This window comes from Leptopilina heterotoma, unplaced genomic scaffold (assembly GCF_015476425.1).
Source record: "Leptopilina heterotoma isolate Lh14 unplaced genomic scaffold, ASM1547642v1 Lhet_182, whole genome shotgun sequence".
In the NCBI taxonomy this organism is placed as follows: Eukaryota; Metazoa; Arthropoda; class Insecta; order Hymenoptera; family Figitidae; genus Leptopilina; species Leptopilina heterotoma.
In genome coordinates, this window is record NW_025110899.1 from 423,532 (window position 1) to 451,520 (window position 27,989).

Consider the following 27,989-nt stretch of genomic DNA (forward strand, 5'->3'; position numbering starts at 1 on the left):
AATTGAAGACGCGCCTTTGCTGGTAAAAAAACTATAACGGCTTTTCATCAAGTGAAATTGTGAAAAAGAATAAACGGATGGAAAGAGGATAGGTTTTTTTTTTCTTTTTTTGCAACTTCTTCGACGTCCAAGCACCTCGTTTATGCACATCCATAGGCTCATTATCATCCAATCAACGTTGCAAAAACCCGTGAGACTATAAAAAAGCGGGCTTTCGTTTAATTTTCCACCTTCCAGGCCAATTCTCTGGTAAGTGGTTTTCAACTTTTCTCTTTTCCTCTATATTTTTCTTATTCTTTAAATTACTCGTTCTCCTGCTTGATTTTTGTTTAACTTCCTTCCGCTCTTCAATGACAAACTTTTTCTCAAGTTTACGATGCATTATTTAACATTAGAAAACTCTTTGGCTCCGTCCATCAGCAATCAATTTTAATAGTTTACAACATTTCTTTGAAAGCCATGAAAATGTACTAGCACAATATATGGGTATGTGATTTTACTTTTATCAATAATTATTATTTATCCAATTCGTGCGTGATAACCTTTTTTAAAGCAGTAAATACAATACATGTACAAGAATCATTTAAACTTTAAGAAGCAATAGACTTTTGCTCAGAGAAAGAAGAATTTTTTCATTGTGTTTGCATGCAATAATAAATTGGTGCATTACAATGAGGACCAAAGATGGAGAACTTTGGAATTATTTCTTGTAAACCTCATTTCTTAACAATCAAATAATTAAAAACACATTATTTGTATCTAATATTTTTCTTGAATTTACCAACTAATATTTATACAAGTATTTATACTACAATTCTAGTTCGATTAATCAAAATTTTGGTAAAATTAATATTATTAATATTAATTAATATATAATATAATAATTAATTAATTAATATTAATATTATCTCTAACCAGAATTTTTTCAATCTAATACAATAACCCAGGTGAAAAAGTTTCCAAGAATTTTTCGGTTTTTATTTCCACTCCCGGAATATTCCCGGTAACTTTTTCACGTGGGAAAGAAAACAATTTTTCATCTTTCGACGAGGCAATGAAAAGAGGTTCCAAGGATTCATATAGAAAAATCTTGCAATTTAAGTGTATTATATACGCACTCATACAGACAAGGGATTTTAACGAAATTTAATTACCCCGTGATTTCCCTTTCTGGTCGATTGCACCTTTGAAAAAAATGAAATAAGAAATAATGTAATAAAAAATATAATTTTTTACGGTCCTTCAATTTTTGCATCCACAATAGTGTAATTTCACGTAAATTTTAGCAATTTTGACATGTCTTTTTTAATTGACATACCAAAATTATAATAATTATATAAATCAGGGTTGCCACTAAAAATTTAATTTTCTTTTTCCCTCATTTTAAGACAAAATTTTGATTTCTTTTCTGACTCTAAAGAATCTTCTGATTCACTTTAAAAATTAAAAGATACTCAAAAAAATGTTCTAATACGATTTTTAATACGAATTATTAATTTTTATTAAAAAGATTTTAAGAGCATTCAATTATTTAAATTAAATACAAAAATAAATAACTTATATTAAATAATTAAACATTTCTTAAAACTGATTTCATGTAAAGAATTTTACCAAGAAATTTTTAAATAATTAAATTCTTTCGACGAATTTCATTAATATTTTTTGAATAATTGAATTTCAGTGAAAATAATTCAATTCTTGTGAGGAATTTTAGAAAATATTTTTAAAATAATTGCTTTTTTTGGAAAAATTTAGGCGAATTCTATTTTAAAGAATTGAATATTCCTGTAAAATTTTTATTTATGAAAATAATTGAATGTTTGAGTAGAATTTTATCAAATTTTTTTTTAATAATTGAATTTTTGTCTAGCATTTTATGAAAATTTTTGAAAATAATTTAATTTCGGCGAAGAATTTTGCTATTTATAAAGATAATTGAATTTTGGGGAAGAATTTTACAAAAATTTTTTGAAAATAATTGAATTTCTGCAAAGAATTTTATTACTTTTGAAAATAATTGAATTTCGCAAAGAATTTTATTAAAATTTTTGGAAATAATTGAATTTTAGTTAAGAATTTTGATATTTATCAAAATAATTGAATGTTTGGGAAGATAAATATTTACAAACATTTTTTGAAAATAATTAAATTTCTTTTTATGAAGAATTTAAAAAAAAAAAATTTTAAATAATTGCTTTTTGTGAAAAAATTTAGACAAAATTTTAGTTTAAATAATTGAATTCTAGTAAATTTTTGTTTTATGATAATAAGGGACCGTCCATAAACCACGTAGCCCCATTTTTGGGGAATTTTGACCCCCCCCTCCCCCATGTAGTACGCTATTACATATATTAGCGCCATTTTTTCCTCTTGTCGTAGTCAATTGCTTGACCCCCCCCCTCCCCCTCAAGAGGCTACGTGGTTTATGGATGGCCCCTAATTGAATGTTTGAGTAGAATTTTACAATTTTTTTTAATAATTGAATTTTTGTCTAGAATTTTATTACAATTTTTGAAAATAATTGAATTTCGGTGAAGAATTTTGCTATTTATAAAGAAAATTGAATTTTTTTAAAGAATTCTATTACTTTTAAAAATAATTGAATTTCGCAAAAAATTTTATTAAAATTTTTGAAAATAATTGAATTTCGAACAAGAATTTTGATATTTATTAAAATAATTAAATTTTTGGCAAGAATTTTAATATTTATTAAGATAATTAAATTGTTTTACAGAATTGCATTAAAATTTTTGAAATAATATTAAATACATCTAATTTCATTAGAATTGAAATTGCTGAAAAAAAATTATTTCTACACAACTATTAATTATTAAAAGTATGAAAAATTTATATTTTCCAAAGATTTGAATTTTAAATCTTTTCAAAATTCAATTACTTCTAAAAATTGCTATTATTTATAACTTCTCCAAAATTCAACTTTTTTTTTAGAGTTTATAACCAAAATTCTCCTATAAATCCATTTCCCTGACCTGTGGCAATTCTGATAAAACAGGGGAAAAAAATAAAAGTGAAACCAAATTAAAAAATAAAAAATCGCAGAAAATATTCTTGAAATCCATGGATACAAAAAAAGTTTTAATATAGACGGTAAAACGTCACAGTATATATATATGACTCTACATAAATTAGAATAAAGTTAAAGTTCTTTTTTTTAAGGACCGAATCGTCTGATTAAAATTCAAACAGTGATTAAAGTCAACTTAACCGTTCATTACTGTCCGGCAACATAGATTAAATCATTGATTAAATTTTAAACGCTATGCTGATAAAATTGTGTCTGAAACTTTCGATATAAATATAGAAAAAATAAAAGAAAATCTAGACATAATAATTAAATTTTCTCAAAATATTAACAAATATTCACTTACCAAGCGTCCACTTTTTTGTTTAATCAGATCCAAAGGTAATGGCTCACGAACTAAATGTAAATTGAGAATGTCCTCAATACGTTTTGAATCTGTGAGAACTCCCTTCACTTCCGGAACATCCCAAGCTGCATTGCTAGGAGCGAAAAGAGTAATATTTGGTTGACCCTTCATGGAGTTCATGAAATTATCTCCATTCCTGATAATCGTGTTGTAGAACTTGTAAACTGGACCATCTTCTTTCTCCTAAGAAAGAGACGAATTGTAAGATTATTCATGAAGCGAGTCTTCCTGCTGGAATACTACAAGGAAATTTATCGAAGAAGCCATGAGAGGAAGAGAGATTTTTTTAAAAGAAAAATTTACGAAAATAGATTTAATAAGTTATTATATAAAGATGTTCTATTCTCGTTGGAAATTTTGTGACTATTTGATATAAATATACAAAGTGTATAGAAAATATTAGAGAAAATCCCTTCATTAGTGTTGCTGTAAGCACAACTTTTGCAAAATGAAAAAAGTACAGCGTTGAAATGAAATCGTTAAAAAATGCTTCCTCACTGCTAGCATTTGTGTCACTTTAATTTCTCGCACTCGTTAGCTTCTTTCTTTCCTTCTCTTTCTCTCATTAATCTCTTCAGGTGCTAGTAGAAAGCCGGAAAGTAATATACAGAGTACAGGATAGATTAATCGTCGGACACGTTAGTCGAAAAAGAAGAAATTAGAATAATAACAAGATAAACGAAAATGTAGGAGACACTACTATGTATTTATTATTTTTCCCCTTTTTAATTCTCATATTTATAATTAAACAAATTTTCAAAATTAATTTACTTCGAAATTCAATTTCAAAAATAGTTTAATTATTACATTTCAAAGAATATTGTTTAATAAATTTCTAGTAACAATTATTTCTAAATAATCAGGAAGTAAATTAATTTTCCCATAAAAATAAGTTTTTCACATAAGGTAGACAAAGAACGATTGTCTGTACAATGAAAATAATTAATAATAGTAATCTTGTATTGTTAATAAGACTGTGTGTTAAGAAAGCTCCTTTTTAGTATATATTTTTTTATTTTACTATACCTATTTATGTTATAACGCAATACATTACAGAATCGAACAAACAGACATTTTTTTTAAGTATTTCAAACGTAATAAAATTTGGAAAAGAATAGTTTACTGAAACGTTTTGCGTTACGCGAACGTGTATTTATATTATAAGTTGTTTGTTTCTTTTTCTTTTAATAAAATACTTACGATGCCCTACACGACATGCAGAGTCCAATAGAGACATGCAAAGCACCACAGAATAACATTTTGAGTCAATAAGAGTAAAACAGTAAGACAAGTAAATACACAATAATTGCACAGAGGTTATAAAGAATCACAGAAAGAAAAATTTTTTAAATTAAATATGTTTAGTTATCATCTATATATTTTTATAATAACTTATTTTTATATCTTTTTAATACTAAACTTCTAATCGCTTCTAATAAATAAAAATCTATTTTTTTTATTAAAAAAAAACTATTCTATTATGCAATAAGACGTGGATAAAAATAATTTTATTTTTAAATAAAACAGAAATACTTTTACTGAATTTTTTTTTCAATTTTCGCACGTTTAAATATAAAAGTTTTCACACCGTCAAGATATAATAAATAATAAATGTATCAGTTCTTTTTTTTTTTTTTTTTTTGGGAAAAAATAATATTTGAAGTAAAGAATGGTAACACTGTGACCATGATGGAATGCACGGATGAGTGAAAATGCATCTCAGTTGTGAATTCATAACGTTATCAACAATGACAGCGAAAATTTCTATCGCCAATTTTTTTTCAGCATCAAATTCAATTTCAATTTCACGGCAACGTGTTGAAAGATTCATGCATTAAAAATCACTTCTATTATTTGAAAAATATTTATATTTAAACAAAAAAATGTTTTCATATATTTGCAAGAAAAGATCATTGTAAAACATTTTTGGATTTTAGATTCCTTTTAGATTTTGACAAAAGCAATAAAAATATTTACTCCCATACATATTAGTCAATTTAGAGAGTAAGATTTTCGCTCGTAATTATTGTAAATTCGTTGTAAATAAAAATGTAAATATATTACGATTATTGGTAATTTTCTTCTTTATATTAAATTATTTCAATAGTAATTATAAATGAAATATAAATTTACATTTATTGCTATAAATATAAAAATGATTAGTTATGCACTATTTTTGAAATAAAAAAAGCATCTAAACTTGCTGTAAAATTGACAACATTGCTGTAAGTTTGGGTAGGTACAGTGGATCAATTTTAAAATTGAGAATTCGAAAAGCTTGAATTAGAAAAACTGTGCATATTATTAATTAAAATTGTAAGATTTTAAGCCTTCTTTCACTGACTCTCATTAAGCAGTGATAATAAATGCATAAAGTTAATTTATTCCTGAAAATTACTTTGTACGCTTTACGCGTTGTTATAAAAAGATACACTTTACACACAGTTTCCAGAATGTAAAATCCATCTTTACAGTTTAGTGTTGCAAAAATTATACTATGCTCTCTTGTAATTTCTCAAGTGTTGAAGCAATTTTACAATGTAACGACTTGATGTGAATTAAAAAATATAATTTTCCAAAAAAATGACATGAATGTTTGAAAATTGTGACTGGTGCCTCATCATGTTCACATGCAACATTCACTAGTATGCAAAACCGCAAAGTTGAGGAAGAAATTTCTGTCTCAATTTCATCAACACTTTGCGCTCTCATATTGAGATTTTTTATTTTTTTTTTTTACGTTTGTGAGGAAGCAATATTTGGCAATTATTGTACTACGTCCTAGTATCGATATAATTTCTCAAATATGAAAATATTTTTGTTTTACGATTCAAATATTGGAACAATAAGATTCTGTCACGAAATGCAGTTTTGGAAAATGCTTACGATTGCTTTAAAAATGATTTGTTGAAGAATAAATAATTTTTTCCTGCTTACATAGATATTATTATGGGCGCATGTTCGTCTGCAATCTGCATGCAGCTTTCGCGAATTAGAGTGCAGTTTGTTATTTCGTCAGAGATTTACGATATGTTGAGACCTAAGCCATGTACATCGTGGGCTGTATAATGAGAGCAGATGCCCTTAAAGTATATTTTAACGTGCTCATAAAGGTCATCGTATTCTAACAAAAGTACTTAAATATTAATGCGTTATGAATGTCATAAATTGATGTATGATCACACACAACATGATATTTTTCAGGAAGTTTGCAGCAAATTTCAAAGTTTCTATTCAAACCATATGTGAATTATTTCCCGACATTGTATTAAAATTTCTTTAATAATTCTTTTGAGTCTAATTTTTACATTTAGGTGAAACTTTATTAAAAACCCAAAGGTATTTTAAAGGATCAATACAATCTTAAAATTATTTCCAAAGGGGAATTACGCACATAGAATCATTTTCAAACACACGAAGAATTAATTTATGCAAATTGAATTTGTCTCATAAATATCAAAGATTTAGAAATTTGAGGGAGAGGGATAAGGTTATATTCTCTTTTCTCTCACTTTGTGAAATATTGTGTCCCTAGTGCAACGAGGAAATTTACGACTCTTGTTTCGACCGTGTCTCCATTCGCAAAGAAAACTTGCAGAAGGCTTTCACGCCGCTGAGATTTTTCAATGGAGACACGACATTTTTCATTTCCTCAGTCGAGTCTCTCCTTTACCTACTTCCTTTCCCGTTTCCATTTACTTTGTTTTGTTTCTCTTTTTCTCATTAAATATTTTATTTGTTTTTAATTTTTACTTGTACATTCACAAATAATAATATATAAATTCCTTCTCTAATAGGCCCATATAATAATTATGTAAGCATTCTTTTATTATATAATTAGTTTCAAAGAACTATTTCTGATCCATTGATCAGTTGACAAGTTGTAAAAGAATTTGTAATATTTTCAATTCCTTTATCTTCAAAAACACCATGCAAATGTCGAAATTTTATACCATTATAATAAACATGCAATGAAATGGGTTTTTAGACACTATTTTTCTAAAAAAAAATAATATTGCCAAACCTTTATTTTAAAAGATTGAGTGAAAAACAATTAAATTTTTTTTTGAAAATACCTATTGCTATAAAATATTTTTTTTGCGTATTTGCAAATCGTTGGACTCTGGAGCGCGGTCCAATAATAATTGGATATTTTTATTTTTTAAATAAAATTTTTATTCTATTTTAATAATAATGCGTTCAAAGAGAAGAGAACTCTCTTTTTATTAGCGCAGAAGTAAACAATTTACCCAAGAAATAGTTGCTCCTACTAATTAATTGTATCCAGAGTCCAACGAGAATTTATTATTTAATACACTCCGCTTATATAATAATCACACTGTTTTTAATTTGTCATAACTGTTACAATTTTTTTCCCTTTTCTTTCTTTTCTTTCTTTCTGAGAAAGTGTGAAAAGTATATAAAGATTAGAAACAGTGCAAAAAGCATTGGAACAGTAGAAAGGAAAGTGATAAAAGCAATGTAAGATTCAATCATATTTACAGAAGATGCAAAAAATATTATTTTTAAAAGAGACTTATTAATATTATTATTTTCATTATCCTCAAGTCACAAAAGCCAAACGTCGTGCCGTGCCTTGGCTCTAATGTGCATAGAAGCAATAGTTTTCAAAAAAATATATTGTTACATAACATAAGAAATATTTATATCGAGGATGAACGAAAGAATGTGGCGAACGATAGAAAAATGTTAGAGAAAAAAAAACATAGAAATATCAGTGATGTGAGAAAATATAGTGTGGAAGGATATGAAAACAAAAAAAAATAGTTGAAAATGTGTTAATATAGTTTAGTGAAAACAAAAAAAAAACATAGAAGATAAATTTTGTTCTTCTTTACTTTTTACAATTATTGGTAGTTATCACATATATATGTAAAAAGAAAAGAAAAGTTTAGAAAATGGAAAAGGTAAATTACCTTGAAGGACTGCACAGAGAAACCGGAAACCAGGGGGTTGTTCCGTAACATAAGAAGCGAACAGAAAACAGAAAATGGTATACTTGTATTAAAGAATTTTTCCAAGTGATAAGAAAATTTTACCACTCAATTTAAGAAAGAAAATTTTTTAATTAAACTCTTTAAATTCGATTGTCGATTGATTCGATTCATTCGATTCATTCGAATGAACAAAATTCATATCATTCAAATTTAAATATTAAAAAAATTTTCAAAGTGGTTTCTAATATTTTATATTATAACAAAAAATTAGGATTACTGTATTTTGGATAATTGTATATGTAATGAAAAGATTTTTTCTTGTATTTATGATCGATGCTCCAATGATGTTGCAAATCGCTACGGGTCGCTGTAGAAATAACTGAAATTGTATACGTGAAAATATTTGTACAATAAATGCAAAGAAATTTTACTCTTTTGAAAATTCTTTTTTTTTTTTTTTGTTGTTGTAAAATTACTTTGCTTAGATTTTAATAATGAATGCACATTGCCAATAAACTTTAAATAATTTTTCGATACAAATTGAAATTTTCGCATATGTGTTATTTTATTAACAAGGGATTAATACATATTCTACAAATATTGTTAATATATCTACAAATAATTAAATTAAAATGTAACTACACAAAGGGGGATTATTTTTATATCGAGAGAATTCATGTACCAATCGTAAGAGGATTTATAAAATGTGAATAATAAATAAAAATAATGTACGTCGATTATCATCCCAGAGATGTTTAAATTAAATTTTATGAAACTTTATAAAATACCATATATTATGGGGAAAACGCATTTTTAAAATTAATTTTGCAGTAATAAAGTTAGATATTAAACTAGAAAATGTAATTAATATTAAAAATTAATTAATTTGAAAATATGCAATAAAAGGAAAAGAAGAGATGAATTTACTTTTTTATTTTTATAAATTTGCAAATTTTAAACAATGAAGCAAATTTGTATTCATAAGTTAAAAAAATACTCTCTTAGAAAATTACTATTTTTATTAAATTGAGGCTAATTGAATATTCATCGTACCTGCCTGTTAAATATGTTATAACAAAAAGTGTTGTTTATAAACAAACGATTGAGAAATAAAATACGAAAATATTTATTCAGAGATCCAATTTTTAAAATATGCGGCAAATCTATACTTTCCCTCAGAAATTTTTTTGTAATTTTTTAAAAAACAAGAAATGGAAAAGTGAATGTTCATCATAAACTTTCGGAAGTAGAGAATTTGTATTATAAGTTTTTTTTCTATACAACTTCAGAGGACGTATATATTTGAAAGATATTAAAGTTTCGCAAGTTTTTAAACACACAGTACAAGATGAATTTAATTTATGTTTAAATGCTCACCGCCAATTTAAAGTTTGTAAAATGCAAATTTATCAACTATATATTTTATTATAATTAATGCATTTTTATAAAATCTTATTGAGAATTGCTCTGTACATGAGTGTTTTACAATATTGCGGAATCTATAGTCAATAATTACAAATTCATTTCCTCTCTGGTTTAACGGGGCTTATTAATATAACAATTTACCAATAGCCATTGTGGAATCCTTAATGTGTAATTGTTTATTGAAGCGTATTTATAATAAATCATTTTTAAGTTAATTCGATTCGCAATTGCAATTATGTGACTTTGAATTATTAATTAATGAAAATTAAAGAGAAATTTAATTTATAATGGAGCAGAACGTAAAGAAGAAGAAGAAGAAGAAGAAAAATTTTAAATTCAACTATTTAAAAATGACATTAATGTACATAAAAGTTGATGCGGTTTGGCCTTAATTATAACGCCAGATGTTACCGCGTATACGAATAAGAAAAGCCTTTAAAAGGAAATCTACCTCTTATTCTAAAAGTCGCGCGGGAAATTTAAAAGACCGTCTGCTCACCTGCGGTGCAGTTTTTAATTGAAAGTAATTCAACTGCAATTTGTTTCAAGCTCTTTACTGCTTTTCTTTCTGTAATCCATTTCATATAGGTAGGTGCGAGAAAGGAGAAAGAAGAGACATTTCATTTTTCCGACTAATATTACGACTGTAAAAACTTTCCCACGATGAGTAAAATTTTGTCAAGGTCTCTCTCTCTTCTTTAAATACATATACTAAAAGTCCATTAAAATTTGTTCACGAATTTCCCTTTTTTGGCTAAAACCAAGCACTAATCTGGCTCTGAAAGATTTCTTCACTTCGTCGGAGTGCAAACGGTGGTTTCATTACGGAGTTTCCGGCACAGCGATTCGCTTCAAAACAGAGCGCCCACGCAGATTTGCATACGGTAAATTATTTTGTGGTCATGCATGCAGTGGAGATCACTCAAATGTCTAATATCAGTTTCTACATGCTTCAAATGCCTTTAATTCCATCAATTTAATTTAATATTGTATACGAAATTATATTGCCCGGCAGATGCGGGTAGTTTCAAAAATGAAACATTCCAGAATTAAAAACTAAAATTAAAACTAATTTGACGATGATGAAAACAAGTATTATAGAAGGAAAATAAATAAATTATTCGAAAATACAAAACTTTTCATCCATAACAGGTGAGTCAAGTGTACATATAAAGAGGAAACTTGAAATAGATTCAAGAAGGCAAGTTCTCTGCGAAAATGTTGTGACATTAATTGGATATTATACAAGGCAATTCAACTTTTGCAAATTCACGTTGTAGTTTTTTTCCACTTGGAAGTCTCCGCTTACTCATCCGTTCTATTCCCAGCGTTGGGACGTTTTCTGTATACATACAATATACATATATTCGCTTTCTCTCTCTCTCTCTCTCTTTTCTTCGATTTTCAAAAAAAGGAAGATAGAATTGAGAATGACGCATTCGCACACTGTTGAAATCCTTCTAAAATCGACCCTAAACTCGATTTCACACAGAGACCGATTGAAACTCAGGAGAGGATGTCGAGATTCATGCAAATCGAATGCTTCGCATTGTGAAATAGCAGAGGAACCAAATCTGACAAACTATGTGAACGCGAAAGCGAAAACGCATCCCTGATTCCAAATTCCAACAATCCTTTGTAATCCGATCAAATCGGCAAGGAATTTTTCAATTTTCCTCAGGCAAATTGCTAATTTCCTAATTTTTTCCCGAGTAAAAAGAATTTGGCAATATTCTCCGAATTTTTTAAGAGTGACATGCAAATCTTTTGGGAACGTAATTAATTAGTTTTTAACCTACTGAATAATTAATTTTATTAAAAAGTAGCTGTCGAAAAATTAAATTTAGTAATAAAACGTTTATAGTCATTAGCTAAATTATTTGCCCCATATACAGATTGTATTAATTTAAAAAACACCTCACGGAAATTTTCTAAAGAGCTTGACGCAAGTATCGGCAGGACGGTCATTAAAGGCATTTAAACTTTTTAAAAGGTAAGTACCATTTTTCCAATGTCATCCCAAGAGCATCCCAAGAGAGAGTTTTCCTTATTCTGCAAGGGTTCTCTAAAAGTTTAAAAGGGGCCCCAAAGACTTCTCTATAATGGATGAGCATTATTAGGAAATTTCCCCTTTTTAAATATTCTGACAATATAATTTTTTATGCTACAATTTCCATATATTTTCAAGTACCTAAATTAGTAAGTTAATTTTCGAACATTTCCGATATTTTCGACTTTTCTTCCTTTCACCTGAAAAGCGATTGGCACAGAAATTCTCTCATTAAGGTGTACAAAGGAACATTCGCGTCAATATGGATCTGGGGTACCTCTCTGATAAATACTGTAAAAATGCAACTTTTCAAATACGTGAGTAATAAAGAAATATACTAGCGAGGTTCGTAAAATTCGTACATGATGAAAATATGCAGTTTTTTCCCTCTCTTTTATATTTGCAAGTGTAATAATTTAGTGTGATTTGCGTAAGAGACTGTCTCGTTTTAAAAACCAAAAAAGAAACTCTTAAGACTAACAAGTGGAGTATTTAATTTTGAACCTGGAAAGAAATGAATTTGTCGCTATTAAAAATATATACTAAATGAAAAGAAAATGTTCCTAATTCGAAAAATTCAACTTCTTCCTTTTGTTTTTGTGATTGAAATAGAAAAAATGTAACTTTTAAGAGTATGATATGTACTGAAGTTAAAAACGGAAAAAAAGAGCACAGTCGAAGGAGCAAATCGAAAAGAGAGTCAAGAGGGATTTGCGGGTCAGAGGCAAAGATCTGCAGTGAGACACAAGAGGCGGTGCAGAAACGGCAGAACACGATTTGTGCTCTCCTAGACACCAAATATCTGTCTTTGTTGTCTTTCTTATTGTTGTCTGTTTGTCTCAAGTGCTTCCTCGCTCCGTATTACACTTGAGAGTGTAAACGCGGAGAGGACCTGAAATTAAGTGATTAGTACGAGTCTGGCCAAGATCCTGCGTCTGAGAAAAGAAGGAAGATAGTCATTTTGATAAATTCTATCTCCAGAGGGACCGTTCAAATAAGATTTCTTTCTTCAGTCTTTTCTCGTTTGCAGGATGTTTTCGACCATGTATTGTTTCAAGGATGCACAACACAGATGTAAAGTATATGATAGATGTATCAAATCAAATGTTTATTCTCTATTCTCAAACTGTCCAAAATTGCTTGTCCAAAATTGCTGCCTTTTTCTAAATTCTATTACTAGATAATTCACGTAAAAATAATCAACTGTGAATCAACAACAATATGCTTCACTCTACCTTGTGATTCATAGTCGAGTATTCTCGCGATACATAATGTGAATCAACTAAAGAGTTTTTTTTTTTATCGAGGGGTTAATAATGTCAATTACTACTTTTCTTCACTGTATCACTCACTAGAGTCAAACTCAAACTGGGTCATTGACACATGATAATGAATAAACACTTTGGACAAATTTCTATTGTATAGTCTATTGTTGCTTCTTTATACACTCTTAAATTAGTTAAATATTTAAATCTCCAACTTGTTGAAGAAGCAATTAAAAATCTCAAAAGACAAACTTTTGCTATTTTTATGAAGAATTAGTAAGAATTAGTAAAAATTTGTAAAATTGAGTTTCTCATAATCATAAACAATTTGATTTGATTCTGTCAGAAAGATATTGGGTGCAAACAGTAGGCAGACACGTGCCGCAGGTCACTGTATCCTGTTGCTGAGATGATCACGTGAACATTCCAATGTCGAGGCTTTGTGAAAACATCTATGTTGACATGTAATGAGATGAGTTTTGTCAGACGCGAATGTGTTATGTGACTGTTTTGATAATGCTTTACCACTCGAATTACTTTTCTTTTCTTTTCTTTTCTTTTCTTATTCTTCTCTTCTCAGTAATCGATGTCTTTTTTATCATATGATGCTCGATATGATGCAACATTAGTAGTACACAACACAAATTTCCAAGTCAAAGAATCCATCCAATTTTTAAATTTCCCTCAAAAGAATATTCCCCTCAGTCTGACTCGTCTGACTTGAATAACTAACAAGATTTATTCTTATAAAACTTAGACTTATTCAAAGCACACCTTTCATCAGCAAAAGTAGCAGATGAACTTTGTAAATTGAAGATGTACTGCTGAATAATTATTTCGAAGCAACAGTGTGAAATTTTTACTAAATCTTTAATATTAGATCCTTATAGAAAATTGTACTGTTTACCTCAACTTTAAAATTTATTTTTGATTGTATTTTTCCATCAAAATAATTCGATTCTCTGATATTGTGATTCTGCTGGCGTAGAAAATTTTTATAGGTAAGGTAGCATTTATCATTCTGGAAAAAGATCGACTTCTTTCGAGGCGAGGCGAGGCGAGGCGAGGCGAGAGGTAAACCTATTTTAATAAACTTGTTCTTTTCTATTAATAATTGATGACCGAATTGAAGAAAGAAATTGGAAAAGTAAAAGACAAGACTTTACCCTTAACAGGTAATATTCAACAAATGACGTGTTTAAAATGTAAAAGCTTTTGCTTTCACTTTCACAATTGCCCTTTGATTTGGTTCTGTTGGCATTGCAGTCGTTTATAGAAGGATTTACGAGTTAAACTCAAAGCGTCGATTGAAAGAGGAATTGGCTATCAAAGTGATGGAAAATAAATCATTGTGTAAAAATGGAAAGTGGAAACTACAGCATGAATTTTATGCCATACAGGCTCTTAAAAAATCAACTGAATATCAAAATTTTCAGTCTTGGGAGCAATAATTCTCATAGAATTATTCGAAATTTTGCATTAACTGATGAATCTAATAATGAATCATAAAAAAAGGTAGAATACACTTTAGTATGTTGGCAAAATTATGTAGATGGAGAAAAGAGTTTATTTTTAGGCTGATGAGACACTCTATTGTCAGGATCGCTAAATAAAATTTATATATGACAATAAAGCTCGTGTGCATTAAAATAATTAAGAAGAGACTTTAGAACGTCGTCGCTAAAGAGTAATTTAGTCACTGTTGGAAACTTTAGTGAGTATAATTTTATTACAGATGTCTTTACTGCATTTAGACAGCTACAGTGTAATTGCATTACACTTGCTCAAAGTGATGTAAAATTTTTTCAACAAATACTTTCGGGTCATGTGACAAAGAAAAAATAGACTTTTTCCTGCGGTGGGAGGGCTAAAAAAAGTTTTTCTAAACAAAGCTTCTTTTAAAAAAGAATTTTAACCTCTTGCTATTTTGAAAAGTTTGTTTCTTAATAATTAAAATTATTTGTTTTACGAGATTTACGAACAAGGTTCGAAAGTTTGATTAGACTCTATCGACTCTCGATAGGAATGAATAATTGAAACAAGAATTAAATAATTATTTATATACCTAAATCGTTAGATTTCAGTTCGAGTGAGAAATCTCAAAACAAAGTTACGCGCTAGACTACCCATACAAATAATATATGTTTCCCTCGGCTCTCTCGAGGTTGAGTTTCATTGTTGCATTAAATTCCGTAAAGCGAGACCGAACAATTGCGGTGAAACTTGAATTGAGTTTTTATACATTCGCATAAAATTTTTGCGAGACTTTTCTCGAGGCATTAAAAAGTGAAATGACTATTGGATCAATTTTCGAGATAAATTCTCTTTCATTGACGATGCGTTAGATAAGAGGTGGAGAAACAAAACAAATGTCAAGATGTCGAAAAGCAGAGCGGGAGAGATAGAGAGAGAGAGAGAGAGAGAGAGAAGACATTAGTATTCGAGAGCTTGAAATGTTGGTTTACAAGCTTCATCACGTGGACGTGACACATGCCACAGAGAATAAACCGAACACAACTTGATGCTTGAAAGGGAGCGATAGATATCGTTGATAGCTTTGTTCGTAAAGCAACAAAATCATATTTTAAATATTTAATAACGTAATTCATGAAAAGCCAACAGCAAATTGCCTTTTTTTACCGAGTAAAACATCAATGCCAACCCTTTTTGACTCTTCTCTAGAGACGTGTTTTAGTGCTTCATAATAAAATTACACGTTGAAAATCAACACTGATTATGAATGCATCTGCGGGCAGTCATTTAAAATCCTGTTTAACTCATATGAAATGAGATTTTAAAACTCGAGGTACTCGAGGTAAATTTTTTTATTTCTAGCTTTACAATAGAAATATGAAAATACTTTTTGATTCTTTTTGATTTTAATTAATATTTAGAGAATTGTCAATGCAAAAATTGAAAAATTCTCCATGCAAGCTAGCTGGAAAGTTGCTGAGAAATATTGTGCTATGTGAGGTGGAAAAAAGATTGAAGCGTTAGGTGGAAACCACAAGCGACCACTCCATTAAACGAGTCTAACATCCGTTGTCGTTTAGTCAAAGAGGACACAAGAGACTGCGGATGGGAGAGGAAGACAGTCAGGATGGAAAGGTGAAGTCCCTCACCCTTCAAATACATCCAGCATTCTGGCCTCGTCAAAAAATCAAGAATTTTTCAACTCTTCAATTCAAGTTTATAATATAATAGTGTCAATTTAATCCCAAGACTATAAAAAATTAGTTAGTTCGAAAATCTAATTAAAAATTCTTAACTTTATCCTTAACTTTAATTTTTAATTATTTGTTATACTTTTACGTTACAACTGCGATGGATTCTTTGCTTTGAACTTGTCCGACAGAAATTATCAACATCTTTGACACTCGTTGCATCTTTTATGATGTAAGAATTGAGGTAAAACTTTATCTTTTGTGATTAGATGTAATGAGTATATGCTTGCTTACTGACCTCTAGGAATTCCTTTATTGTCGTATCAACGACAATGAGTGGACGTTGAATAAGGTGTACCACTCCATTTTTAACTGGGATGTTTGCTTTTATGATCTCGGCGAGAACTACGCCAGTTGGATGGTCCTTATCTCCCACTATGGTGTTGGACTTAACGTACACTGAAATTATTTTTTTTTTTTCACAAAATTAGAGCATTTACTAAAAAACAAAAAACTAATCTAAAGAATTCAATCACAGTTTTTTCAATTCTATTATTGCGATAACAAGCTTTGCACTAAAAAATTTGGTAATTTTAAAAAAGTATTAAATTTGACGACTAAAAATTCGTTTTAGCTGTTGAATGGTACAATGGTAATACAGAAGCAATTAAACTAAAAGAGTTTTGATGAATGAAGCTAGAGAAAAATGGAAAGTTTTTTTAGTTTGAATCATCTAATAATACCTCTTTTACTTTTCCCATCCTGCTCAGTGTAAAAACTTATGGTAACATTAAGATTATCGTCGTTTGCCAGAGTCCTATAGGGTTTGTCATTAGGCGTAGGTCCCGTGAAAAGAACATGATGGGGTATCACGTGTCCATCAATCACTCTGCCATCGATTTTCTCCGGCCTCGGCGATGGCTGGAAAAGAGAAAAGAAAAGAAAAAGTTGAGTGAGTGAGTTGGTGAGTATAACTAAAGGTTTACTTATCAAATAAAATAAGAGAGAAAAAGTGGAGACATTTTCTCGGATTTTTTCGCTCGTAAAGTCGTAAGAAAACGAACGCTATGCCATGCCAGACGTCGATGTGGTCGGTCCGGGTATAAAGCAAATATTTAATTAGCCCGTCGTCGCGTCGACAAGATAGCGTTACTCACATTAATTACGCGCCGCTTCAACCCTTGCCCTTTCCTTCCATGTTAGTACCTTTAGTACCTTTGTCAGAGGGGATGAAATAGCTGCAAAAGCCTCGCTTGAGTAACATGCAACAGTAACGCACAGTAACGTCAAAGACAAGAGGAGGATTATGTCGTATGACGCGAGCGACCAGCGGGTACCTGATTGATGAACATATTTCATCCTCCGCTTTCGTCGAAAGTTAAATACGCTGGAAAAAACACCCTAAAGGGATTCTTGCGAGGGAGAGTTTACAAAACTGCAGCATTTCATACTATATTTAGTCAGCATTCCAAAGTAGCGCAAAATTTTCTCTATCTTATCTCAAATTTAACGACTTGCTACAATTTCCGACTTTATGTAAGTTTACTTTTAGTTTTTTTCAGCGGTAATACGTTTAACATTTACAATTCTTCAATTTTCCAGGAAAGTTTTAAGAAAAAGTTTTAAAAAACCCAAGAAAACCCAAGTTGAAAAATTCCATGGAAGTACCCCTGGAAATTCGGCAAGTTTTATATTTTAATATTATTTTAACATTTCTATTATGATTAGAGTCATAATAATAAGTTGTTGCAATTCAATTGCAATTTTTCCCTGACCCTAAAGAATATTCTGATTCACTCTAAAAATGATTAGTTACTCAAAAAACTGTTATGTTATACATTTAATTACGAACTTTTTTAATTGTAAAATTATTTCAAAACACCAATAAATTTTTTTTTAAATAAATATTTAATCATTATTATTATTCCATAGGAATTACAATTCTTCAACACATTCAAATTCAAATCTTCATGAAATTCAACAACTTATAAGAATATTATTATATAAAACATGAAGATATCAATCACTCCGAGTCGAAGACTTACAAAATTTTAATAAAATCCTTTCCAAGAATTCAATTATTTTTACAGGTAATAACATTTTTCACATGAATTCAATTATTTAAAAAAATTCGTTGGAAGAATTCAATTATTTTTAATACAATTTTAAATAAATTATTTTATATAATTGAATTCTTCTTTTAAATTTACATAAAACGATTCAAAAAACTTCTATTATTTCAAAAAATTATAATAAAATTCATTGGAAGAATTTAATTACTTTTAGTAAAGACATGTAAATTAATTATATTTTTAATACAATTTAAAATAAATTATTCTAAATAATTCAATTATATTTTTTTATTTTCGTAAATTACTGAACAAAATTTAATTATTTACAAAAATTTTAATAAAATTTTTCATAGGCTGTCAATTATTTTTAATACATTTTTAAATAAATTCCTCGAAAAATGTAATTATTTTTAAAATTTTTTTCGACGAATAAAAAAAATTTTTTAATAAAATTGTCAAGAATTATGCCATTTTTGGAGGAATTCGATTAAAGATTATATTAAAAATAATTGAAATTCTATGATGAGTTTTATTATTAATGAAAATAATTTAATGCTTGCTATAAATTTTATCAACATACTTTTTTTAAATAATTGAAATCTTTTAAAAAATTTTATTATAAAATAATACATATTGAAAATGCGATTGAATTGAGGAAAATTTTCGAAAATAATTGAATTTTGGAGAAGAATTTTATTATTTTTAAAGATAATTAGCGAATAAAAAAATTTTTGAACATAATTGAATTTCTGCGAAGAATTTTATTAACTTTTGAAAATAAATTGAATATTCTGCAATCATTTGTAACTTCTTCTAAATTCAATTTTTTCAGTACTTTAATAAAAATCCCTGAATTTTTCCTGATTCCCCTGATCTATGACAACGCTGGAAATGTTAAAATATTTTTAAAATCTAAAAACTTGCAGAATTTCCATGGAAACCAAAAATAACTATTATTTTATAAAATAAATCTCGATTTTCCCCTTTTTGTTTTTATACTAAAACTAATAGTGTTCGCAGTATATGGAAATATGAATGAAGAAGCCTATTTCGCTCTATAGCCATTATCTCTTAAAATTTTTGATTGTTTGTTGTTGAAATATAGTCGTTTTTAAAGTTCATTTAAAATTCTAAATATATATCGAAAAATACATTGGAATTTATGAGCTGAGAATTATTCATAAAGCATTTTGATTTTTAAAGCAGGCAGCTCTCTGATGTTTTTCTGAATTTCTTTTTGACCCAAGTACAGTGCGTGGAAAAATATTCTAGATTGTATTTTCCCAAGAGTAAAAACTGAATTCGATTCCGACACACTTCAATTCACTGTAATTTCATTTCATTTGGTCTCCAGAGAAAGCAAATAGTACAATAAACATACGAGTTCGGTTATGATATTCTGCAAAATGTTTGCTGTAATTTCATCTTTACGATAATAATATAAAGACTACAATGGGCTTATTAAAATTTTACTTTATTTTTTCTTTCTTAACAATAATTAAAGAAGAAATTGATAGAGTAAACCTTTTCGACTATAACTTCTCACCCCAGGTAGGATACCGTCATACAATTTTAAAAGTATAAATAAAGAATGACGGATAGATTAATAAAAATTGTTTCCCTCATTAAAAAGATTGAAACATTTACCTTAAAACCTTCATCTTCAGGAATGAAAAATGTGAATTTTCCATCGGCTTTGAATACTTCTTCTTTTCCTGTAGTAGTTACTCTTTGTTGAAACGTTCTGAAATTAAAAGAAACATTGATAATAACTTTTAAGGTGTTTCCGGCAAAAAGTTATTAAAAGCACCTTAAAATGCATTAGTCTTCGTGATAATAGATGAAAATATATTGAAGATACTTTAAACGATAATAAAGTGACTACAATGTATTTTAAGATGTTACTTTTTACACTGACGTCTAAAAATTAAACTGTTAGAATTTCGTCTTTTTAATATTTTTCCGAACTTTAATTTTTCTGACTAATCACAAATCTCGTTTTTTTTAAAAACACTCAACTTTTCTATATATAAAACCGAATTTGAATTTTTTCTACTAAGTTGTCTTGTTTGCATAGTTTTTTACAATATCTACTTTTTGACAATTGCAATATTTTTTGCCGCAAAAAGTATAAAGAATTTACATTTTGCAAAACAAAGACACACAAAGCGCGTTCAATAATTTCCCTTAAAGCTGAAATTCTTGGAACTTGGCACGTGCACCTTATTTATTCCCGTGCAGAAATCGCCACTTTTGTTCCCGATTACCGCCCTGGCCCCGGTCGGGATTTCATGATCTGGCCCCGACTTCGTGGCCCCGACCAGGACCAGACCGGGTTTGCCCAAGGATCTACAAACAGCGCACAATGGGATTTTTTTTACAATTTACTGTTCAAAACTGTCTACAGCCTACAATTCTTAACCGGTTTCAGTATTCTTTATTTTAAATTAAAGGCGAATAAATTCTTAAGACATCCCTTAAGGTCAATTTTTTAGTTCTTAATTGTTTATAATTTTTATTTTCAATCAAAGTTAACAAATTAATACAATTTTTCAAAAAAGGAGGCTTATTTTCTTATTCCGTTGCTGCATATGATCTGAATCAGTTCAAATTAATACAATATGACCACCATATAATTAATAAAACAGAAAGTAATTTATATCAATTGTTATAAACAATATTAATTAACAAATAGTTAACTTTGATTTCTTTCCACTAAAAAATGTTTTTTTTACCTTTTCTTTTTAATTTAAGTTCATTTAAAGAATATTTGCCCTTTTTGATTATAAAATAACTTATTTAAATTGTTATAAACAATATTAATTAACAAATAGTTAACATTGATTCCTATTCCACTAAAAATTTTTTTTTCACATTTTCTTTTTAATTTAAGTCTATTTAAAGAATATTTGTCCTTTTTGATTAAAAAATAACTTATTTAAATTGTTATAAACAATATATTAAATAACAAATAGTTATGTAACTTATGCTCCTGTCCACCAAAAAAATTTTTTTTCACGTCTACTTTTTAATTTAAGTTCATTTTAAAAATATGTGTCCTTTTTGTTTAAAAAATAACTTATTTAAATGGTTACAAATAATATTAATTAACAAATAGTTAATTTTTGTTCCTTTCCACCAAAAATTTTTTTTTCACGTTTACTTTTTTATTTAGATAATGTTAAAAGACCACGGATATATAATATTAAATATTTAAATAAGTTATATTATAAGCAAAAAAGACATATATTCTTTAAAAGAACCTAAGTAAAAAAGAAAATTTGCAACAAAAATTTTCTGTTGGACAGGATCATAAGTTAACTATTTGTTAATTAATGTTGTTTATGACAATTGAAATATATTACTTTATGGGTTTTTAATTGTCTGCTGGTAATATTGGATTAATTTGAACTGATTTAGAGCATGTGCAGTAACGGAATAAGAAAATAAACGTCCGTTTTTAAAAAATTGTGTTAATTTGTTAACTTTGATTGAAATTTGAAAATAAAAATTATAAACAATTAAAAACTCAAAAATTGTCCTCGAGGGATGTCTTAAGAATTTATTCTCCTTTAATTTAAAACAATAGGACAAACGCACCAATTGTCGAAGGTGAACCATTTGTCGATGTTATCATGGTGATAACCAAAAATATTGCCTAAAATGTTAAATTTTTTTGTGGTTATAATATTAACATATTATTTTTGACATTTATAACTCTTAAAAACTCTTAATTGTTTTTCACACTTAAATTGAAATTCCATGTTTAAGGCAAAAAAATAAATTATTATTAATTAATAATTTTTAGTATTATTGTGAATTATTAATAATGAAAAAATTTTTATTATTTTAAAAAATAGTTAAATTATAAATAATATAGAATAAATAATTAAATTAATAATTTTTACCATATTATTATGATAAACATATTAATTTATATATATATATATATATATATATATATATATATAACATACATTTTTAATAATTTTTCTATAAATAAATATGATACAGTCAATTTATTATGATAACACTGTATATAACGGTCCCATGATTCAAAAGGAAGTTTAAGCGAGGTCGCTTTCAAGCTTGCGTGGCTATGCGGTATGTGTATTCGACTTGCGTCCTCGAGGTCTAGGGTTCGGTCCCCCGTGCGTGCGATATTTTTCCGTCTTAGTTTTAAGTGTTTTGTGTATAATTCTTAATAATGTTACATAAAGTATAGGTTTAAATAATTATTAACAATAATAATAATTATAAATAATTATTAATTTAAATAAGATAGTCTGTCTAAATTAATGAAAGAAAATAAGAAAAATATTTTTTTTAAAAACTTAGTCCAATAAAAGCAATTCTAATAACTATTTACATTTTTAATGACACTCATAAAAGTTTATTTACTACAAAAATATTAATAATAATCATTAATATTGAAGTAAATACTCCCCATTCTTTAATAATCAAATAACAAGCTTTAATATAATAAAATGCAGTCAGTATTGGAATTCTACCTGGGTAGCGAAAAGATCGGGGGAAATCCCATGGCCCCGACCGGGTCCCGACAGGGCGGCCAGATCGGGCAAAGTGCCATGGCCCCGGTCGGTTTTAGTGTTTCAACCAGGCCGGGGCCAGGTCGGGTTGCCAGATCGGGGCCCGGTTTGTCCCGATCTGGCCCCGACCTGGCCCCGGTCAAAATTTCTGCACGGGTTGCTCAAGAATCGTATAAGCTTATATTTTTCGATTTCACATTCCATTCAGTTTCCAGGCGAATTTTTCCAGATGGATAAGTAATTTTTTGTGAATATATTTCGGAGAAAATTATTCTTTGTGAATTGTGAAGTAAAAATGATGCATTACTTGTTTATTATTTTGAAAAAAAGAAAAGTGTTCTAAAGAAAGTAAATAACGATGTAGACGCTTTAACTAATATAAAAATAATGTAAAAATAATATGAGAGATAATGTCTGTATAAACGAGAAAAAGAATAGCAAAAAAAAAGTTGAATTAAAATATACGTAAGTATTTTCTGAAAGCGAATACTTGGTGTAACAAAATACATCTGTCTGTCCATTACCCACCTTTTTCACTGAATACAAGAGAAAGTACGACTTTCAAGATCATATATCCACTTATGTTATACTTTTTCCTTTTTCAATTTCAACCCATTTGTCAACTTTACAGTATTTCAAAAAACTTTTCTAAAAGTTAGTTTTAAATAATAAATATATAAATAGATTTATTATTCTTTTTTAAAGGGAAAATGTAAATATATCAACTATACTAATTATTATTTTACATACAACAAGCTTTTCAAATTAAGAACTTTTTTTTAAAAAACAATAAAGAAAGTTATATTCAGTTGAATAATTGAGTTTACATCCTTTAAACTTGCAATAAAAAGCTGTTTAATTCTGTTTTTATTCTATATTTGCAATTTTTCTGCGAATATCAAATTGAGACAAAAAACGAATCAAAACGTCGCAACGTTTTGATTACTTTTTTGTCTCAATTTGATATTCGCAGAAAAACTGTAATTCGAATAAATTAATTAATTACTAATTGTTAAGCTAAAAAATTTCGACGAACGAAATAATTTATAAAAATTAAACTTACCTAGTTCGTCGTGATCCCAAGTTCAGTTGAGCTGTGTTATTTAAAAATTGCAGAGCATTGGGATTCACTATTGGAGTGTCTGCTGAGCGGATTGAAACTACAGGTTCTAAAACTTCAGATATTTGATGCAAAACCTGAAATCAGAAGAAAAATTGAAGATAAAAATTAAGAATATTTATAAAAAATTATTATTTATGATAATATCACTGTGCATGAAAGTGTAGAATATCAATATTCATCAAATTCAATTAAAATTAACTAAATTCTGAAAAGATATCTTTTTAGTTATAATAGGCTACTTTTCAATCGTTTTGTTTTTATTAAGGATATAAACGGTTTTGTTTAAATAGACTTTTTTTCTGTTACTTTATCCAGTTTTCCTAAAAAAACTCTCATCTCTTTTCCACATAGCCATTTTCTAAATAAAGAAAAGAGTGAAAAAGCAGAGATTTAAAGCATTTGTACAAACTATTTATGTACTTTTTTTAGAAAGTAAAGAAACATTAAAGTAATGTTAACATTACTAAAAATAAAAGTTTATAATAATTTGTGAATTTATAATCTAAAATATACATAAGAAATGAAATGTACGTAATAACAAGAACAGTGAATTTTTGCTGCGCAAGATAAGTCTTGTAATCAGTCAAAGAATCCAAAATGGTAGGAAGACATGGAGAAGCAAATAAAATTTTGCCTCTAATTGTAAGTTTTTCCCAAGTCCACATTCTTAATTTTTCTAATAAGAGAAATATAAACATAGTTCTGACCATATAATGAAACAAAAAATAGAGATATAGTCTTAATACGGTTGGCTCTGTTTTCTCACAAGATGATAGGCGATTACCTGACTGAGCTTTTATACTTAATCGTCCCATACGAAAAAGACGCGATTAACTTTAATTGGAGCATAACCATCCAAGTCGGAGGGTAGATGGTTGTTGCACTCGTGCTTCCTTGCTGAGAAAACTTATTCCATTTTCTAGGATTGCGCTGAACGAGCAGAAATCTCTGTAAGGTGAGGCAAAGGTAAAATTCTATGTACGCTTCCATTTATTTTCATAAATGGAGACGTGAATTTAAATGCTGCGAGGTTCTTTTTTTTTTTTACAAACTTTACTAAATTGCCGTTCATTCCAATTTATTTCTCTATTATTAGAAAATGTGTTTTTAATATCTATTACAGAAAATTATTTATTACTTATGAAAAAAAAACAACTGTTGTAGAATTAAATTACGCTTATGCTTTACATTCGTTTGTGTCAATTAATTGAAACAAAAATATTCGCATGCATGATTGCATATACAATTTCATAACAGATCAGTAACTTGATTACTTTTTGATGCTGCGTTAAATTGTTACATTGTCAGCTACTGGAATTTATAAAATATTTTATTATATATTTAAAAGAAAAGAGTTTTAATGTGCTTTCTAATGATATAAACTCGTTGAAGTAAACGAACGTTATTGAATAGAAAATGCAATATCTCAAAGCACAAAAGAAAGTTATAAGTAACTCGAGTTACTTAAAGAAGAAGTTTATGCGATACTTTCTCTCAATTGTTCACTTCAGTTGGCACTTTAGGTACAAAACACAAAAGATCTTTGGAAATTTGTCATGGTGAATAAATCTAAATATGAATTTATTAAGCAAATTTTTTAAAATATATGGTTTCTTTATTAATGTTTATTAATGTCATTACATATATGTATAATATTTAAAAGTATGAAGAAAATTGTTCAAGGTGAAAATCATGAAGAAATATTAAAGTTGAGAAGCACTGAAGAAAGGGAGCTCACTATCCGGAGAATCGCACTTATTTACTGATAGGCGTTCTGAAGGGAGAAAAAATAGCGGGTTTAATTTTGCGCGATCGCTTTAAAGGGTGGTTTACCCTTAGTGTTAGCTCGTAAGCAGCTTTAGGTCTGGTGGGGTGTGGCGTCGCGATGCGACGCGACGGCGCCATTCAGTTGACTTTCACCCCATTCCCTCTTATTCGCTCTAACCAACTCTGGAAATCCTTGCTTAATTTTAGTAAAAAGAAATCAATTTTAAGGTAACGGACAAATGTTCATTAATCGAGTTATTGTCTCCAACACTCAACTTCTAAACCTTGAAACTTTAATTTCATATATATTCATATGTATTTTTATTCGGAAATTTTCTTCAAAATATAAAATATCAAACCGCGATGAGGGGATGAAAACTGGAACGTTCCCTTTAAGCTTGCCTTGGAATAAAATGTGAAGAATAGCAAGAAAAGATCTAATTAGTTAACAGAAATGTGGTTAAATTTCAAAAATCCCTAATTAAGGTTACTTGAATTAATAAGAAAAAACAATTCTACATCTTTATTTTGACTACTCTTGCAGTTTTCACCGCTTTTCAATTTTAAATTTACACAAAAAAAAATTGTTATACTGTTATCCGAAACTGAAAACTAAATTAAACAACTCTTTCGCGTGCTGGTTTTGTCACAAAAGAGGGAACTAACAAATGAGTTGCTCCTAGGCGTCTCTTTTTTTTTTTTTTTTTTTTGCTTCTTGTGTCAAGTCGATAGTTCTCTCTTCACGTCACAATAAAGTTATATAAGGCAAAAATATTCTTTTTTTCTACGGAAAAAAAGTTTTACTTTTCCAAGAGAATTCTTTTCATGTAAAAATATTTGAGACATTTTAATATTTTGATATGGAAAAAACTGTAAAATTTTCTTCAAGTAAAACATTTAAAAATTAGCAATAGTTACTAAAGCTAATGTAAAATTTAATATGTACTTTTAAAACTTAGTTACAAAGTTAAGCAAGTTGATTGATATACCCAAGTTATTGTTTCCACTGCCTTGCACTGTTCAATCTGTTCTTGGTTTGAAACTATAATATTAATTTCAGTGATTCATTTGTTCTGTAAATAGAGTCCATATTGTACAATATCTCTAGATTTCACATCATTTCGCACAATTTCGCATCATGTCAACTTAAAAGTTGACAATAGTAATTAATTTCGTAATTATCGTTTACGATGATTTTTTTTTCTAATAATAGGGAATTTAAAAAAATTGAATTTACCGAAAAAAATTTAGGATAATTTCAACTTGGGAGTTTGAGGTGAGGGAAACTTTAAGATGTTTGCCTTATATTTGTGCGACAGCAAATTTAAGCTCTTCTCACTGCTCGGTGGAAACGAATTCTCCTAGATGTAAGAATTTCTTCTCTTATCGAAAACTTTCTGCTGACGATAAGGGGAAACTTCGTCACGTGGGATAACCTTTTCTTATCAAACAATTTAAACTTTTCATCGTGGTACCGAAGATTCGACCGTGCAAACGCTTTCAACACCTCGACAACGCCGTTACACCGTCGAGAAACTCTTGATGTGAAAAAAAATTTAATGGAGAAATGAACTAGCATTAAATTTTAAGCAAGGTAAAAAACACGTTTTCTGACTTGTGAAATAAATACACTTTTTACTTATTGAAAAATTCAGTATACTCTAACACTGCAAAAAAGTTTTGCATCATTTCTGCGCAGGTCCGTAAGATTTTTCTCATTCGAACCAAATTTTAATATTAATTCTAAGTATTGAAATTAATGTCCAAAAGAAAAACAATTGTAATTAATTTAACAACTTTTTGCGGACAATAATTGATGCCCACACAAAAACTAAAAACCCAAGTACATTATCTTAATATATATATTTTTGCTTCTTTGTCCTTTTGAAAATAAAAAAAAAAAAAAAAAAACTGCGCGAATAAAAGCAGGGAAAAATATAAATTTCAGACGAAAAATGTTTCTGCTGGACAATAAAATTTTAAGCAGAAGTTGTCGTACTAAGAAATAAATTCTTTTCCGCTCTGGAAAACGACCTTATGAGAAAAGCCGTAACCCCGCAGATGGAGAAATCTCCACCTCGAACTTTGAACTTTTACCTTTCTTCTTCGCCAGCTCTTCTTTGCACCTTCCATTTTACCTTCCATCTTCATGATGACCTACTCATG

The 27,989-nt window shown here is 28.5% G+C and overlaps 1 protein-coding gene across 6 annotated transcripts in view; it reads right to left on the bottom strand.

Moving 5' to 3' along the window:
* LOC122500119 (fasciclin-1) overlaps positions 1-27,989 on the bottom strand; it is a 106,936-nt gene that overhangs the window by 9,522 nt on the left and 69,425 nt on the right. For 2 of the 6 annotated variants that reach the window (XM_043608869.1, XM_043608864.1), the window contains exons 4-11: positions 23,997-24,130; positions 20,031-20,127; positions 17,055-17,232; positions 16,610-16,770; positions 8,387-8,395; positions 4,650-4,655; positions 3,390-3,632; positions 1,155-1,184 (exon numbers count right to left, since the gene is read on the bottom strand). In XM_043608869.1, coding sequence (XP_043464804.1) covers positions 1,155-1,184; positions 3,390-3,632; positions 4,650-4,655; positions 8,387-8,395; positions 16,610-16,770; positions 17,055-17,232; positions 20,031-20,127; positions 23,997-24,130 — 858 coding nt within the window. The remainder of the gene's footprint in view (positions 1-1,154; positions 1,185-3,389; positions 3,633-4,649; positions 4,656-8,386; positions 8,396-16,609; positions 16,771-17,054; positions 17,233-20,030; positions 20,128-23,996; positions 24,131-27,989) is intronic. The other 4 variants (XM_043608866.1, XM_043608865.1, XM_043608868.1 and 1 more) reach the window with 4 other exon arrangements.